General features: G+C 38.2%; 1 protein-coding gene across 2 annotated transcripts; it reads right to left on the bottom strand.

The window, feature by feature from the left end:
- Positions 1-1,413: 1,413 nt before the first annotated feature.
- LOC143854468 (protein SHORT INTERNODES-like) lies at positions 1,414-17,300 on the bottom strand. Of its 2 annotated transcripts, none has more exons than XM_077364461.1 (3): positions 16,333-17,300; positions 15,768-16,076; positions 1,414-1,805 (listed from the first exon to the last, which is right to left on the bottom strand). In XM_077364461.1, the coding sequence occupies exons 1-3, from the start codon at positions 16,832-16,834 to the stop codon at positions 1,744-1,746; spliced, it is 873 nt and encodes a 290-aa protein (XP_077220576.1). In that variant the 5' UTR covers positions 16,835-17,300; the 3' UTR covers positions 1,414-1,743. The 2 variants fall into 2 exon arrangements, with proteins under 2 accessions (XP_077220576.1, XP_077220577.1); XM_077364462.1 differs by lacking the exon at positions 1,414-1,805 and adding an exon at positions 6,261-6,578.
- Between the last annotated feature and the right edge of the window lie 213 nt (positions 17,301-17,513).

Here is a 17,513-nt window from a genome sequence, read left to right on the forward strand (position 1 = left end):
CCACAGTTCTAAACATGAGCACTTTTGCATCCATTCCATCTAAAACATGATTAGTAGTTTGTTCTTCACCTTGAGAGTGATAAGAGCGATAATGGCCATTCTTTGCTTTGTCCATTGGCTTCCATTTCCAAATTCATTAACCTTGTCTTTATGATGTGCTTCTCTTTTTCCCCCTTAATTAGTTTTAGTTGTGGCAGCATGTCCATAATTAGCTTAAAATTCATGAATTTGGGCACTACAATGTAACTTATGGTGCTTGGATGTTCTCAGAGACAACATTTTATGCTCGAAAAAGGCCCCAAACTAAGAAACAAAGATAGTTGACCGCCGCGCATCAAAGAGTCGTAAGATCAGGTAACTATCATTTACCTTCTATATGTGACAACATATGTAAGTTTTCAGTTTCTCAGTCTGTTACTCTTGCAATTTTTTAGGTATCACGTTCACGAGAAGATTGTTAATTTTATGGCGCCGGAGCCTATGGTTCTTCCTCCGGCCCCAAAATTGTTTGAGAATTTGTTTTGTCTGCAGAATCAGAAAGGGGCCTCAGTTGCATAGTCTGGTAACCGTTGGCTGAGTAAAAGATGTAAATTTGACGTAATGAAGCCCTATGAAATTTGAAGATTATATGAAAGTTGCTGAATATGTTATGAGAAGTTCTATGAGAAACTGTATTACCATGGTCTCATCTGCAATGCTTTACATAAAGTTCATTTGGCAAAGCTTGTTCTTATATTTTGTGTTATGGGGAAATGATGCCAGAACTTCCTTATTTTGATAATGGCTCTCCTCATTTTATTAAACACTTTTCTGACTGGCTAAGAGGAATTTTAATATCACATAGCTATTTATGGTTAAAAAGTGTTAAAAGAGAAGAAATAAGAATTATCCAAATTGAGTTGAACTATTGACTGTTAGATCGATATCGGAAAATAAGGAATCAAATCGTAACAAATTGTTTATCAATTGATTTAAACATAGCTGGGGAATTTGGCAACTATAAAAATTTTCCTTTGATAAAAGCTTTTTTTCGTAGTTAATATACTTTTTTTTTAGACTCCTAGGAAGGACGATGATTTTGATTAGGGATTTTATATGACAAAAATGGGCAGTGATAAATTCATCCTCTTGAAAGAAGAATACACCCCCTTTAATAGAAATCGTTCAAGTTTTAATGTTTCGGGAGTTAAACGCTTAACGATTTCTGTTAAAAAGGGGGTGTACTCTTCTTTCAAGGATGTGAATTTATCACTGCCCGATAAAAAATACCCTGCATAAATATTTTTTATATTATGGATATGAATCGGATTCTGTGGTTATGCTTGGGTTTGATCCGATATGATTTCAGATCCTAGTATATGGATATGAATCGGATCCAACAGATCTTAAACACAACACCCTGCATGAATTTTTTTTTATTAATAGAGGTAAGTGGACTTGAACATGCAACCTCGTGGTTGTCATACAAAAGGATTTTCAACTGAGATATGGGCTCAATCCCAACAATACATGCCATAGTCTTCAACCTGCCTCATGTATAATGAATCGGGTAGCCAAGTTGGGCTGAGCTGCCCCCTTAAGACGGGCTTCGGTCGAGCAAGTGAAGCCTTGGGCCGACTTGAGAATACAAGGAGCACAAGGGCTTGTTGTGAATATGGGAGGTAAGACGGGCCAGGCATTAGCGCCACCCAAATCGTCTATGGTTTCTGCCATAGTATTGGATGGATCCGAACTTGGCCCATCTTAAGGGCCAGATAAATGGCAGTTGTCATAGAGACTTATACAGAGGAAGCCGGAGTTCCCAACTGTGACAAGAATTGAAAAGCAATCGCAATGAGCGAGAAAGAGTATTTTGGATGCCTGTATTAGCAAGATACTGCTTCACTGAATCTGATTCTAAGTGTGTATGAGCAATGTAACAAAAACTTAGAAGGGCTCTACGTCCAACTTTCACGTAACACAGAACAAACAAGTGTCTAGTTTGAACTTTCTCAAAGTAACCCAAACAAAACCATCAGAACATATACAATGAAGAAAAGAAAAATAGACATGTATTAATGGAACTACTCACTTCTCCAAGCCTAATTATTCCTAATAGGACAATGGGTAAGTCTCCATTTGAGATTTTTCATGGAACAAATGTAAACTAAGTTTCTTGTTTTTTTTTTAAAATTGACATATTTCATTAATATTAATGAAGCATTCGGGACCATAGTCCCGTCATGCGATACAAAATATTAACGAGTGCTGGCGCGGGCATACCCGAGACAAGTAAGTAAATACAGCGTAACAAATCAAAATGCAATAACCCATCATCTCTTCCTTTCTTCCTTACATCAGCAAGCTTTCTTTACAAATTCAAGAGGATCCTTTGAGCATTTTCACCTTTGTAGTAACAACAAAAATAATCCTTATAATCCCATTTGTAGTTTTGTATGCTCTCCTAAATCGATCTGCTCGCCTTACCTTTCTGCTCAAAATAGGCATTATAACTGTAAGTTTGTAAGACAAGCTCATGTTGCCCAAGTTGAAGGAAAGACATAATGGGCATGTTTCGGATGATGATTTCGAGAGGCAATATTCGATACTCAACTTTCACCGCTAGCATCTTCCTCTCCGATCCCATCCCCCTTATATTCCAATAAATGAGCTTCATTAAGAAAGTAAATTACCCCTTTGAACCCACACTGCTTACTGATAGATCTTTAGATCAAGGGTTGACAAGTGAACCATAATCAAATCAGGGAATAGAAGAAATGAATGGGGATCAAGTGGATAACATACAAGAAGGGCCCAGCGTAAACCGGCCATGTGGATGGGAGACTATGTAATGAACCAGCTTAAGTAATAATAGAGTCATTAGCTGGTAGTTATCTGTTAAATGCAATTTCAATTGTAATTAGTTGTAAAAGGTAAGAATCTGTCAGCAGCTGTACGGAATAGTGTAACAACCTGACAGTGACATATTCCTTTTTAAGAGAGTAAGCACTAGCAGAAAATATATGAATGAGAAAAATCCCCTTCTTCCACTCTCTATCTCTTCCTTCTTCATTCTCTCACTCTGTTTTCTGCCCTCATTACCTTTCTTCTTCTTCTTATTCTCTCTGAAAATTCTAAACTAGATCCCAGATCTGCCATTACAGATTATCAGATCTGTAACATTGGTGCTTTCATTGAGCTTCATTGCCATGGCCGAGAATACACAAACCCAAGCAAAATTTGACGAGCAATTAAAGAATCATCAACAACATATCAGTGACCTTCGTTTGCTCCAAACTCAACAACATGAAGAACTGGTCAACCTGATTAAACAATTACAGATTCGTCCTCCCTCGACATCGTCTTCCCCGCCACCAAACGACGATCGCTCGGTCAGAAATTCCGATGAAGGAATCGCCGAGATAGCTCCATCTAACAACAAATTCCTTCGTTTGGATGTTCCGCGGTTCGACGGTACAGATGCCATCAGATGGTCCTTCAAGGTAGAACAATTTTTTACCTATTACAGTATACCTGAGGATCAGCGTATTCATATCAGTTCATTTCATTTTGATGGACCTGCTTTGTCTTAGTTTCAATGGGCAAAATCAAACAATCTGATCAACTCCCGGAAGGGTTTCTTAGAGGCGATCTGATTGCGGTTCGATCCTTCTCTTTACGAGGATCACAAGGGGCATGATTGTCGTACACCTCTATATCATTTAGAAGCCATTGATGAGGACCCTGATTGCATCATGGAGACTGATTATGATGAAATTTTAGAGGACACTTCAAATGAAAATTTGGGGGATAAACCAGTGGAAATCAGCTTCCACGCATGGCCGTCTTCTCATGGATGCGGGCTTCGAGTAGTGCTAACGTCTTCACCCGTTATTGGAGTTTTTCGTTCTTCGCGGCTAGATCAGGCTGGCCGCAATTTCCGTAATTTTTCGCTCTTCCAAACTCTATTCCTTTGTCTTGTATTTATAGAGTTCTCAATTTTCATATACACAACCCAAAGCTTCTAGAAAAATCTCACAAAACATAGAAACTAGCCACAATTAGAAGCTCCAATTTGGAAACAAGCTAGTTGGCTTTTTCAAAATAGAAACCAAATAATGTGGGAGTGTTTTTAGAAATTATTAGACTTTTAGGCCATAAATTGAGTTTTTTCCAAGTAAAAAACGTGGTTGCTTTATTGGATAAAAACAATCCTAAAAATATCTCACATTGTTTCCTTTTTCAACATTCTCGTTATAAGCCTGTTGGTCAAATTTCAACCTCCCTTTTGGACAAGTAAATGAATGAATTAGAAAATATCATAAACTACAAAGTTCTAGATCTTTCAACATCCTTCGAAACGAGTACTTACACATTAATTTTTGACCAGAGATGAGTAAGTTATGACTGTTTTAGTAAAACCACTCTATAAGCTAAACTTACAAATATTTATTTAATTCTTTTAATTAAATAAACATATTTCCTCCCATCCAATGGGATAAAAAACTCCATCCATATTTTTCTATAATTCTCAAAATACCCTTATGGTTTATACTTAACCATTTTGGTATTCCCAATGTATCACATAGTGCATATACACTATATACATTGTATATATCATTTCAATGCATCCAATGCCACGAAACTAGTTCGCATAAGCAACCAAATGAATGTGAGACCTCTATCTAATAGATAATAATAGGTCAATCGAGTAGTGAGTGGGATCGTAGCAGGGATTCAGCGGTAGATCCTGCAGAACCCACGAATGGGCCCCACTGCGATTATTGCTCCGTAGCCAATGCTACAATCGCATTGAGTTAGTGGCCTCCATCGAGACGTAACCCTGAAGATAACTGTCAAATCATCATCTTACTAATCACATCAAATGTGCAAGTCCTTTCTCCAAGTCCACATCTACTGAGTTTAGTCCTACGGGGGGTGGACATCAACTCCCCTTGGGCTCACTCACGGTATACCTTTTAGTCAAGCAGTGTTGGCCAGCAAATGCATTTGCTAAAAATATTTTAAAACTTATTTTGTAAAATCCTTTGATAAATATTTTATCAAATCCACCTGGCCAGGTATTTTTCTAAGCCTACTGCTCTGACCAAAACCGTAGATGTTATCCTATGAAATAGGTGGAGAATTCCATGTCGAGTATCACTATTGACCTCGAAGGTTTGTTCAACACTCCAGTACTACCCTTTAGTGACTCCAAGAGAATCACGGTTAGATAGACCAAGAATGAGAGACTCGCCAATAGACCAATATGACCCCTCAGGTCAAAGGACATGTAAAGGGTCCTGTCTGGTAGAATAGCTCAACTATCTCTTGTCCACAAGCTATTCTAATGTTATCCCGTTCAGTACGCAATCTCATTGTCATACACATTCTATCTTGCTTAGGGTCCACTACCCGAGTGATTGAGATAAGTCACTCGACATCTCGTGCATGATGGCAAGATAGATGCTAGTTGTATACAGAAAGAAGTGTCCAACATCAACCCCAACTATGAACTACTAAGGTCTGCATATAACCAGAATCCCATATCTCCTTGCTCCCTAGGATCTGTAAATCCATGAGCATGGGTTTCCTACTTTGTTACCTAAGGACAAATACATATCAATAACAAGTAGCATGTCACACATATTTAACTTATAGTTACCCAGTAATTATCATGAAAAGAAACTTTTATTGAGTAACATGCAAAATATACTGGGTTTTAGGACACCGACCTGTTTAGCTATGTCATCTAGCCTACCATGGTTAGGCTTGTTCTTTCGTTGAGCTTTTTTCCTCTAGTTGAATGATGAAGCAATTAGACAATCATAATGATTTTCTTAATGGCATGTTATCCAAAGAGGGATACACGTCCCAACCACTGTGTTTTGACGACCCGTAAATATTTTTATGTGTCGCTTACGTAAAGCCATCTAAGGCTTAAAATAGGCATACCTGCATGGTGTAATAGGCTTCTCTCTCTTCTGTAATACAGGTTGGTTTCATGGGTCTCATTGACACCTCAGATTCATTTTCATTGTCTGGGTGTTATAATTCTACTCTTGGTCTATGTCGACGATATCATCATGACCAGAATAATGAAGTTGCACTTTGCCATCTCCACTAGAGACCCCATAGTGAATTCACAATCAAAGATCAATGGTTCATCAGTATTTTTTCAGCATGGAGGTACATCCATAGAGAAAGTACATTGCTGACCACCTGACCCGAACAAACATGATAGGTGCCAAGTCACGCAATATCGATTGGCCTCCAACACGTCCATCACCCTTCTTTGGTACTAATATTACAAAGCTCACTAAATACATAAGCACAATGGGTGACCTACAGTAATTTTTTCTCACGAGACCCAATATCTCATTTGTCGTGAATCAAATGTGTTAGTTCATGCACTCTCGGACGACTGATCATTGAATAGACATCAAATGGATCCATCACTATCTCAAAGGGGCAACCACCTCTGGAATTCTCCTTCTGTGCTCAACATCTAATATCATATGTTCCTTCTCTGATGTCGATTGGGTCAACTATCCAGATGCATGTCCGCTAGTGAATTATGTGTCTTTTTGGGATCCAACCTAATATCATGGATCATATGTAAGGAGCCCAACCTCGTGTAATTCTGATAAGAATTGAATAAGATATATCGATTTGAAGGTAATGCATGTGGCATGTATAGGAAATATCAATAAAATAATTAATAAATAAATAAAAATTGATAAATTGGGCATAAACACTACGCATGTAGGCATGGCTTGGTCGACCGAGCAGTCGACCTTGAATTTCTCTGTCTACGACCGAGAATCTGAAACTTCAATATTTCGTATATAATTAAATTTTCGTCTGATTTCATATTTCCTGGGCATTTCAGAAATCTTAAAAAACAATTTAAAAAATATTTGGGTCCTTCCAAACTATATTAATTGTATATTACTATGTGGTACCCTCCGGAAAGCCTAGGATTGTATACTGTATTCTTTCTAGTCGGCCACGAATGAGTGTTTAGTGCCTCTGCCATACCCTGTATACTGATTTTAGATACCCTTATGATTATTTGAGCGATTTACCGTTGCAAGGTGGTTGGGTTCGGATACCAAAGAAATTGGAGTTGTGTTTTCGAGGTACGTGATAACATATTATTTTTGTTCTTTGATTCTCCAAACCATTTGACCCTCAGATTCAATCTATGTGTAATGTGATCACATCTTAGAGTTATGTGAACCTTTGTTCTCAGTTGATTTCGTGTCTAGCATGCCTTTATCCCATGTTTCTTATTTCTTATGATTTTTGGATATGGCCCTTTCCATCATGAATACTCTTCGATCTTGCATGATCTTGTTTAGATACAATGAATTTCTACATTTTATTCCTTGAGATATGCTTAGAACTTTGAATTTAAATACCCTCTAATTATGTATTTTTCAATTGGGAAATTTATAAATCCATGTTACACCCTTTCATATCTATGTCAATCCTATGATTGTGAACACTTCTATTAGGCTTGGATTTAGAACTTAGAATAACCGCACCAATGGGGTCACAATGCATTGGCATATATGTATGTAAGAACTTAGATTCCACCAATGAAGGACATATGTTGGCCCTATTGACAGGTATATGTGCGTAAGAACAAGAACTAGTTCCTACATCACCGACCGTCGGTGCAAAAAAGTATCATTAGAACCACATTATAAAGTGGTATTATATGACTAGGCCAATGACCCAGAAGTCCTATGTGAACCTTGTTACCTCAGACCTTTACATATCTCTCTTTGAAACATTGACATTTGTGAACTTTGCAACGTACACCTTTGACCACCCACCCATTCAGATATGATCACCTTGTCTTTTGTCCACAATCAAATTATTAGAACATATGAAAAATCTAGGATTACTGACTTTTTACATTTCTCATTTATGATTTCCTTCTTTGAACTCTTCTTGGCATGCTTGACTCAACTAAAATGAACCGTTATTTAGTATTGTGCCTTGGTTGACAGTGGATTTATCATTTTCAGATTTTGATCCTCGCGAAGATGTTGAGAGAGTGGATGCTTGAACATCATCTTAGATTTAAGACTTTTTAATTTATTTAGATTAGAGAGTACATTTTTTTTTAGTAGCTGTAGAGTGAGAGAGACATTTATTTTGATTATTTTTAGATAAGAGTGAGATAGTTGTGATTCTTAATTTGAACTCACGTAAGACTTGATATATTATATAAGGATGTGAATGGATCTGATTTTATTTTGTTAGCCATGGATACTTGTATAGGTTACTTTGATGGTATTTGGCGTTGTCATGCATTGGGCCGTGAGTACTGTTCTAGGAGTGATACCTAAAAAGAATGTTTAGTAAAAGATGAAAAAAATAAAAGTTGAAGAATAAGTAACTTGTTGCACTCTGAACGTTCTGCATCATTCACCCCTACTTGAAGAGAGCTTAACTTGGAGTTTATGCCATTATCATCTAAATCTAATTGTTCCTCAATGAAGACACCATAACAACAACGTTTCATCAACCTTCCCCTCTTCCTACCTTTTCTCATCTTTTTGTGATCCCTTATATGGCATTTAACCATGAAAACGGTCTCGAAGGCGTGCACTTTCAAATCCATATTTATCTTGCTCATGCATGCAGTCTTCGAGTAGTGCTAAATGTGTATGAAAGTCTCCAGTTGTTGAAGTTGCCCATTTTCCAAGCCTAGATCAAGTAGGACAATGTTCGACGGAATGAATTCTTCATTTAGTCATGCATGTAGCGGAGATATCCTATGATCTGATACCAACTGATGCAAGACCTTGGAGATGCATGACAAGATGGAGATCACACAAGAAGCAACTAAAACAACTTGTGAGGTTTTGAAAAACCCATACTACGGTTTTGGCGAAAAATTCCATTATACACATGAAGAAACCATGCTCTCCTTGACGCACGCAAGAGAGTCCACACTCTCTTCAAAAAGAATATTCCTGAAATTAACTTTTTTCAAAACTATTTTTTCATTCCTCATGTCATTACATTATATGAATAGCCAAAATTCAAAAATAAAAACCCTAAATTCTAACTTAAGACCTAAATAATTCTTCTCAATCTTCCATCTAAAGCAACACAAATAACAGTTAGAGACATGGCTGAAATAATCCTAAAATAGAGCTCACGTAATAGATATGTAGCACATCTGTAAATTATTCATAACTTCGTCATATCATGTTCAAATCAGATGACCTTGGTCTCGTTAGATAGCTAATTAATCAAAAACCCTTTCTAAGGATACCAAAATCAAACCAAGGGAACAAGATTTGATACCTAAACAATGGAATAAATAGATGACAAACCAAGGGAACAAGATTTGATACCTAAATAGTAGAATAAATAGAAGATGACAAAAATAGGAGTGACTTGTTCAATGCTGTAGCATGTTCTGCATCAGATACACAATCATGAGAAATCATTGGAGATTGGACACCCTATGTAAATCTTTTAGTTATTTGTTTTTTGTCCATCTGAGTTGCTTTCATGGCAAACCAAAATCTTTGTGCAATCTTTGCAAATCGTGTAAACCTAAGAAACTATATATACAACCACACAATCATGTAGAGGCATGAAGAGAAAACCCATATACAACCACACAATCATTTAGAGGCATGAAGAGAAAACCCATCAGAGTTTCGTTCATGGCAAACGCATCAAACTTCTCCATTGCCTTAGCTAGAGAGCTGCCATCGTGCCTCAATAAAATTGATTTATTCGAGTGTAATTTTTTTGGGGTCTCTTCATAGCTACTATGGTGCATTTATACACACAGATATTTTGTGGGCTCATTTAAAGTTATTAAATTCTCTGGTTCTATCATGGCCATGCTATTTTCCTTTGGTTAATGTAATGCATGGTAAAAACATCCTAGAAAGATTTTGCATTGAACTTTACACGAGGCTTATATATGAATAAGGCTTATATATTAAATTCTCTGGATTCTATAGGTACATAGGAAAATCATATAGGCATTCATTTGCTTCCATAATGCACTCAACTTTTTACTTTGTACATTTTCTTATTAACTGTTTAAAGGATGGTACAGTTCCCAGCAAGCCATAAACAACCGTTCAAAAAACTTAGTATAGCGATGTATGTCTATCAAACCAAGGGGCATCTCACACATTACGTGTGAATATTATGATATCTGCAAACCCATGCTTCAGTAATGACACAGTTAACTTTATGTAGCAGTTTTTTGTGTGTGTATATTGTGCATCTTAGAGTGACGAGTTTCTACTCTAGAGAGTAGATAACATATCTACTCCTTCGGGCCAAAATATAGGGGTCGCACATTTTTTGGATGATCCAAACCATTTATTTGATAGGCCCTGACATTGATAGGGTGTGCCAAAAATATCAATACCATGGAATCATCCAAACTCTTTGATTTGTGGAGGTTAAAACCGATGATCCTATGGAGCTGATTTTTTGGGCACCACCTATCTATGTCAGGGCTCATTGAATGAATGGTTTGCATCACCCAAACAATGTGGGCCCCCACTGTATTTTTGGCCGATGGAGTAGATAACTTATGTCATCGCGATACCTCAGAAACTTTTTCCTGATATATATATATATATATATATATATATATATATATATATATATATATATATATATATATATAGACACACACACACACACACATATATATATATAGAGAGAGAGAGAGACAAGTATTCCTGCGCAGCTGCGGAGGTTACCTGTGCATTACTGGCTTAAAAAGCCACCGATTGGTTGTTATGGCGGGTCCACCTTTGCGGGGTCTACAAAAAGCGACCAATCAGTGGCTTTGTAAGCCACTAATGCGCAGGTAACTCCCCGCGCAACTGCGCATGAACACTTGTCATATATATACACACACACACTTGTGTGTAGAAACCGTTTTCTCTCTCTCTCTCTCTCTCTCTCTCTCTCTATATATATATATATATATATATATATATATGTGTGTGTGTGTGTGTGTGTGTGTCTATATATATATATATGAGGAAAAGGATTGTATGCTCGAGTGTACCAAGCTTATGGTACGCTCGAGTGCCCAATCACATGTGGGGCCACTTTGTTAGGATGATCCAAAGCATTCATTTGAAAGGCCCTTACATAGATGGGATGTGTACCAAAAATCAACTCCATAGGATCATCCTAACCCATCCATTTGTGGAGGTCAAAATGGACAGACACTGTTTGTCCACAAATCTGCGCATTTTTGCCCTCCACTTTTGGAGGGGTTAGGATGATTCAATGGAGCTGATTTTTTATACACACCCTATCTATGATAGGGCCTTGCATATGAGAAAACGGTTTCTACACACAAGTGTAGATAAGTTATCTACACACTAGCTTAAAATACAGCAGAGGGACTATTGTTTGGGTGATCCAAAGCATTCATTTGATTGGCCCTCACATAGATAGGGTGTCCACAAAAAATCAGCTCCATAGGATCACCCCAACCCTACGATCTGTGGATGTAAAATGGACGTGTATAAACCTTCACAAATCTGTCCATTTTTTGCCTCCACGGTTCGAAGGGTTAGGATGATCCTACGAAGCTGCTTTTTTGGGCACACCCTATGCATGTGAGGGCCCATCAAATGAATGCTTTGGATCACCCAAACAATGGGGGCCCCCACTGTATTTTAAGCTAGTGTGTAGATAACTTATCTACACTTGCGTGTAGGAAACATTTTCTATACATTATATATATATATATATATATATATGAGAAAACGGTTCCTACACATATGTGTAGATAAGTTATCTACACACTAGCTTAAAATACTGTGGGGGCCACATTATTTGGGTGATCCAAACCATTCATTTTTAAGGCCCTCACATAGATAGGGTGTCCATAAAAAATCAGATCCATAGGATCATCCTAACCATTCGAACTGTGGAGGCAAAAAATGGACTAATTTGTGAAGGTTTAAAGACATCCATTTTACCTCCACAAATCGTAGGGTTGGGATGATCCTATGGATCTGATTTTTTGTAGACACTCTATCTATGTGAGGGCCTTTAAAATGGATGGCTTGGATCACCCAAACAATGTGGGCCCCCACTGCATTTTAAGCTAGTGTGTAGAGAACTCTCTACACATATGTGTAGGAACCGTTTTCTCATATATATATATATATATATATATATATATATATATATATATATATATATATATATATATATATATGAGAAAAGTGTTGGTGCGCTTGATGGAGAAAGCACATAGCAGAATCAATGGGAGGCGTTATAACGCCTCAAGCGCACCATTTTTTGGTGCCCTTGAGCGCACAATCTTATAGCTCTCTCTCTCTCTATATATATATATATATAGAGAGAGAGAGAGAGAATGGTTTCTACACACAAGTGTAGATAAGTTATCTACACACTAGCTTAAAATACAGTGGAGGGCATATTGTTTGGGTGATCCAAACCATTCATTTGATTGGCCCTCACATAGATAGGGCACAAATCTGTCCATTTTTTGCCTCCACGGTTCGAAGGGTTACGATGATCCTATGAAGCTGATTTTTTGGGCACACCCTATCTATGTGAGGGCCAATCAAATGAATGGTTTGGATCACCCAAACAATGTGAGTCCCCATTGTATTTTAAGCTAGTGTGTAGATAACTTATCTACACTTATGTGTAGAAACCATTCTCATATATATATATATATATATATATATATATATATATATATATATATATATGAGTTGTTCCTAAGCTATAGCTTATCTAAGCTTATCTAAGCTATATCTCAAAAACACATGTGGCCCCACATTTTTTAGGGGTCCAAAGCATTCATTTGGAAGGCCCTTCCATTGATAGGGTGTGTACCAAAAATCAGCCTTATAGGATCATCCTAACCCAATCAAAGGTGGAGTGGAAAATGGACAGACACCCTGTGTCCATTTTTCTGCCCACTTTTTCCTTCAACAAATGGCAGGGTTAGGGTGATCCTATAGAACTGATTTTTGGTACAAACCCTATCCATGGAAGGGTCTTCCAAATGAATGTTTTGGATCCCCCAAAAATGTGGGGCCACATGTGTTTTTGAGCTATAGCTTAGATAAGCTTATCTAAGCTATAGCTTAGGAACACTTTCCTCTCTCTCTATATATAAATATATGTGTGTGTGTGTATGAGGAAATGGTTTGTGTGCAGCTGCACAGATAGCTTATCTGTGCATGGCTACCACAAACCATGGGGGGGCACATTTTTGGAGGGATCTAAAGCATTCATTTGGAAGGCCCTTCCATGGATAGGGTGTGTACCAAAAATCAGCCCTATAGGATCATCCTAACCCTGTCATTTGTGGAGGCAAAAAATGGGCAGAAACAGTGTCTGTCCATTTTCCCCTCCAACTTTGATTGGGTTAGGATGATCCTATAGGGCTGATTTTTGGTACACACCCTATGCATGGAAGGGCCTTCCAAATGAATGCTTTGGATCCCTCAAAAATGATCAACTCTGCAATCAGTTGTTAGAATCAATAGTATGTGGCCCCCCCATGGTTTGTGGCGGTTATGCACAGATAAATTATCTGTGCAGCTGCACACAAACCATTTCCTCTCTCTCTCTCTCTCTCTCTCTCTCTCTCTCTCTCTCTCTATATATATATATATATATATATATATATATATATATATATATATATATTAGGAAAGGGTTCCTACACACTTGTGTAGATAAGTTATCTACACACTAGCTTAAAATACAGTGGGGGCCCACATTGTTTGGGTGATCCAAACCATTCACCCTCACATAGATAGGGTATCCACAAAAAATCAGATCCATAGGATCATCCTAACCATTCGAACTGCGGAGGCAAAAAATGGACTAATTTGTGAAGGTTTATACATGTCCATTTTACCTCCACAAATCCTAGGGTTGGGATGATCCTATGGATCTGATTTTTTGTGGACACCCTATCTATGTGAGGGCCTCTCAAATGAATGGTTTGGATCACCCAAACAATGTGGGCCCCCAGTGTATTTTAAGCTAGTGTGTAGATAACTTATCTACACAAGTGTGTAGGAATCGTTCTCTCTCTCTCTCTCTCTCTCTCTCTCTCTCTCTCTCTCTATATATATATATATATATATATATATATATATATATATATATTTGTGTGTGAGAGAGAAAGTGTGTGAGATAAAAGAGTTCCCACTCCTTAGAATAGATAACTTATCTACTCTGTGGGATTAAAATACAGTGGGGGCACATTGTTTAAGTGATCCAAAACATTCATTTGATGGGCCCTCACATAGATAGGGTGTTCCCAAAAAATCAGCTCCATAGGATCATCCTAGCCCTTTGAATTGTGGAGGCAAAAAATAGACCGATTTGTGAAGGTTTATACCCGTCCATTTTTGCTTCCATAAATCGAAGGGTTGGGATGATCATATGGACCAGATTTTTTGGGAGTACCCTATCTATGTGAGGGCCCATCAAATGAATGGTTTGCATCACCCAAACAATGTTGCTCCTACTGTATTTTAAGCTTATGGAGTAAATAAGTTATCTACTCTAGGGGGTGGGAACTCTTTTCTAATATATATAGAAATTAAAGAGTATCTAGATCGAGTAGATTATGTATGGATTATGAACACAAACTCCCGATCGTATCAAGTATAATGGGTGTGTAGCATGGTGGAATAATATTATAACTAATCACACGTCTTTAAGTGATCAATAAGATCCTGTAACTCTGTAAGTCCTTAACATGTATTTGATATGTGGCTAAACCTAGCTCAGAATAGAAACTATCCTATATATTTCTCAAAATTTAATATAAACCAAGTGGCGTTGATGACATGCATGTCTAAAATTATGGGCCACTTTGAGCGCCACCAACATTGCTGTTTATTAACAGATCATATTATTTTAATACAATCTATTAATTATATTATTTCCGAAACAATTATATCAATTATTTGCAAATAACTTTTAGAGGTATCTAGGCTTCACATACATGGAAAATAGTTCTATGCACATATAATAATTGTCTTCGTGGTAAAAGAGATTAGTGACAATGATATTAAAGCTTCTGCTCAGTACTCAACAGACACCAGCGCAACATAATATTTCTCATTCTGTCATAAGGGTGCTGGAGCAGAAAAAAGTTGCTTCCATTCATACCCTATCTACCTTCCATATTATACAAAACGTCAGAGTTGTGGCAGGAGCTACTACTAAATAAATAAAATAAATGAGAGAATAAGAGAACCATGCATGAAAGTCATTGCAGGGGTGCCCTAAAACGCACAACCCAATAAAAAAGAGGTATGAAAATACACATTGCCCAACCAAACAGGAAACCAATTGCCCAACCAAACAGGAAACCAATCTCGTCCATTTCAAACAGGCCAACAAAAGAACGGGTAAAACGAGAAAAAGCGAGCCGAAAAACTAATAAATAACAATAGACAATGAAATAAGAAGCCAAACGAAATGGCATTGCATCCAATGCATTTGATTCATGAAACAAATTTTCAATTGATTCAGACATGCATCGTCACTCATTTAAATTCAACATCTCGAATGTTCTCCTAGGTAGTTCATTTCATGGGACTAAACAAATGCAGACTGTTAGGAGACAAGGAAAAAGAGGGAGACGGTGAAAAATCGGCCATATCTTTGGCAACATGGAGCCGAAAAGCAAGGTTAATATTAATTAATGAAACCCATTCATCTAAAAGGCCTGGGCTGTGGGAAGAATTGCGTACCCGCCATGAAAGCGCTAAGGGGAGTTGGGTAGAGAGAAGAAGGATCTAGCAATGAAGCCGTTGTTGGAGTAATAGTTGTAGTTGTAACAGGAGCTGCGAGGAGAGTTCTTGAGATGGATGTTTCGCCAGAGATAGATTGGTAGTTATCAGGGCCTTCGTCGTAGAGAATGCCCTTAAACACATGGCCGCCAATGTTAACCGCGGTCTGGTATGCATACTGATCTTCTGGATCATCAACACCACTCACACGAACGCAACGGAATACAGCCGGAGAATTCACCTCCCCCGGAAAATTACCCACTTCCAACCCTAAAAAACACTCAAAAGCATCAATATATAGAATTAGAATGCTCCCATTGTTTTTACCCAGAGCGGACCTCAAAATATTATAGACAGAACCAAGAAGGAGAATCCTAGCCTTGCCTCAAGAAATAATAGAAAGGAAAAATACAAAGTCCTAAGAAGAAAATTGGGGTAAGCCCAATTTCTTTCTCATTCTCACTAGAGGAATGAGGCTTTGGTTTTTGGGGTTTTGAATCAACTGTTTGCTTTTGCGCTACTGTACCTGGGATAGTGGTGAGTAAACCGGTGCAGGCTAGAGAGGAAGTTGTGGGATTTTCTCTCTGCCTCTTGAGATTCTGATGTTGGTGTTGGTGTTGCTGAACAGTGGCAAGCTGTTGCTGACGCTCTCGTCTTTTAGAAGCAGGAACCCAAGTGCTCTTAACATGGGTAGGGCATGGGAACCCTCGGCTCTTGCAACATGTTCTACACCTCATATGAGCACAATCCTTCTTAGCTTGGTTTCCACAGTCTTGGCAGCTCATACTCCCACTACTCCCACTTGCACCTCCTCTCATCATCATCATAAATTTCGAGAACAAGGTAGTTTCATTAGAAACCCCTCTGACCCCAAATCCCGTGGAGTAAAAAACATCTTGATGGTGGTGTATGTGCTGCTGTTGCCATGGCTCGAATCCCTTTTGATAAGAAATGTTAAATAGGCTTTCGCGAGGGATATCTTGGTTTGAGTTTTGGGTTTGCTTTTCTCTTAGTGAAAACCCAGCCATTGTCTTGACACAACCGCGAATTTTAGAAGAAAATCCATAGCATAGAGAGAGGGGGGGACAGGAAATGGATCTTGCTCTTGTGGTGAGAGAGCAAAAACAAAAATAATAAAGGAGAAAACCCACCTAAATCTCACTCTTGGTTCTCAATCCTAGTGTTGTTGGGGGGCCTTTTTTTGTTGGTTTTTATTTGGGTTTAGGCAGGCATGGTCTGCGATTTCACTCAATTCTCTTTAACTTTCCTCACAAACGAATTGGATTTTTGGGCAGCAGTGCTTCTTCGATCACTTTCTCTGCCATGGAGCATTAAAGGAACGGAATTACAGCCCTGCCACGCCGCCATGGCAGTGCCTTACTCTCTGCAACATCTCAATTTAAGACACAGAGAAGACAATCAATAATCCCTCTTCTCATCTCTCTCTCTCTCTCTCTCTCTCTCTCTCCCTCCCTCCCGAACAAAACTCTCTCTCTCTCATTCATTACTCTTCTTCCGCAATCTCGCGTTACTCTTCATCAGTGGGCTTGGGATGTTCATCCAACAGTCAAACGCAATCCACGTGTCAGAGAGCCAGCTTTTGCTTATTCGTCCTTCCACCGGAAAACCCGCTACTTTTACGACCGCTACTTTAATTCAATAATCGATGATATTTTCACCCCCTACAGTACGCATTCGGCCCTCTTT

The sequence above is a fragment of the Tasmannia lanceolata genome, unplaced genomic scaffold (assembly GCF_043159265.1).
Source record: "Tasmannia lanceolata isolate RefF3 unplaced genomic scaffold, GAP_Taslan_0.1 ptg000020l, whole genome shotgun sequence".
Taxonomy (NCBI): Eukaryota; Viridiplantae; Streptophyta; class Magnoliopsida; order Canellales; family Winteraceae; genus Tasmannia; species Tasmannia lanceolata.

What these genes read in the sequence shown, in the direction of transcription:
- LOC143854468 (XM_077364461.1), bottom strand. Translation starts at nt 16,834, where the DNA reads ATGGCTGGGTTTTCACTAAGAGAAAAGCAAACCCAAAACTCAAACCAA. An exon ending in TTTACTCACCACTATCCCAG is followed by an intron (nt 16,077 to 16,332) that starts GTACAGTAGCGC and finishes AGTGTTTTTTAG; the next exon opens with GGTTGGAAGTGGGTAATTTT. An exon ending in CCTTAGCGCTTTCATGGCGG is followed by an intron (nt 1,806 to 15,767) that starts GTACGCAATTCT and finishes TTCTTGTCACAG; the next exon opens with TTGGGAACTCCGGCTTCCTC.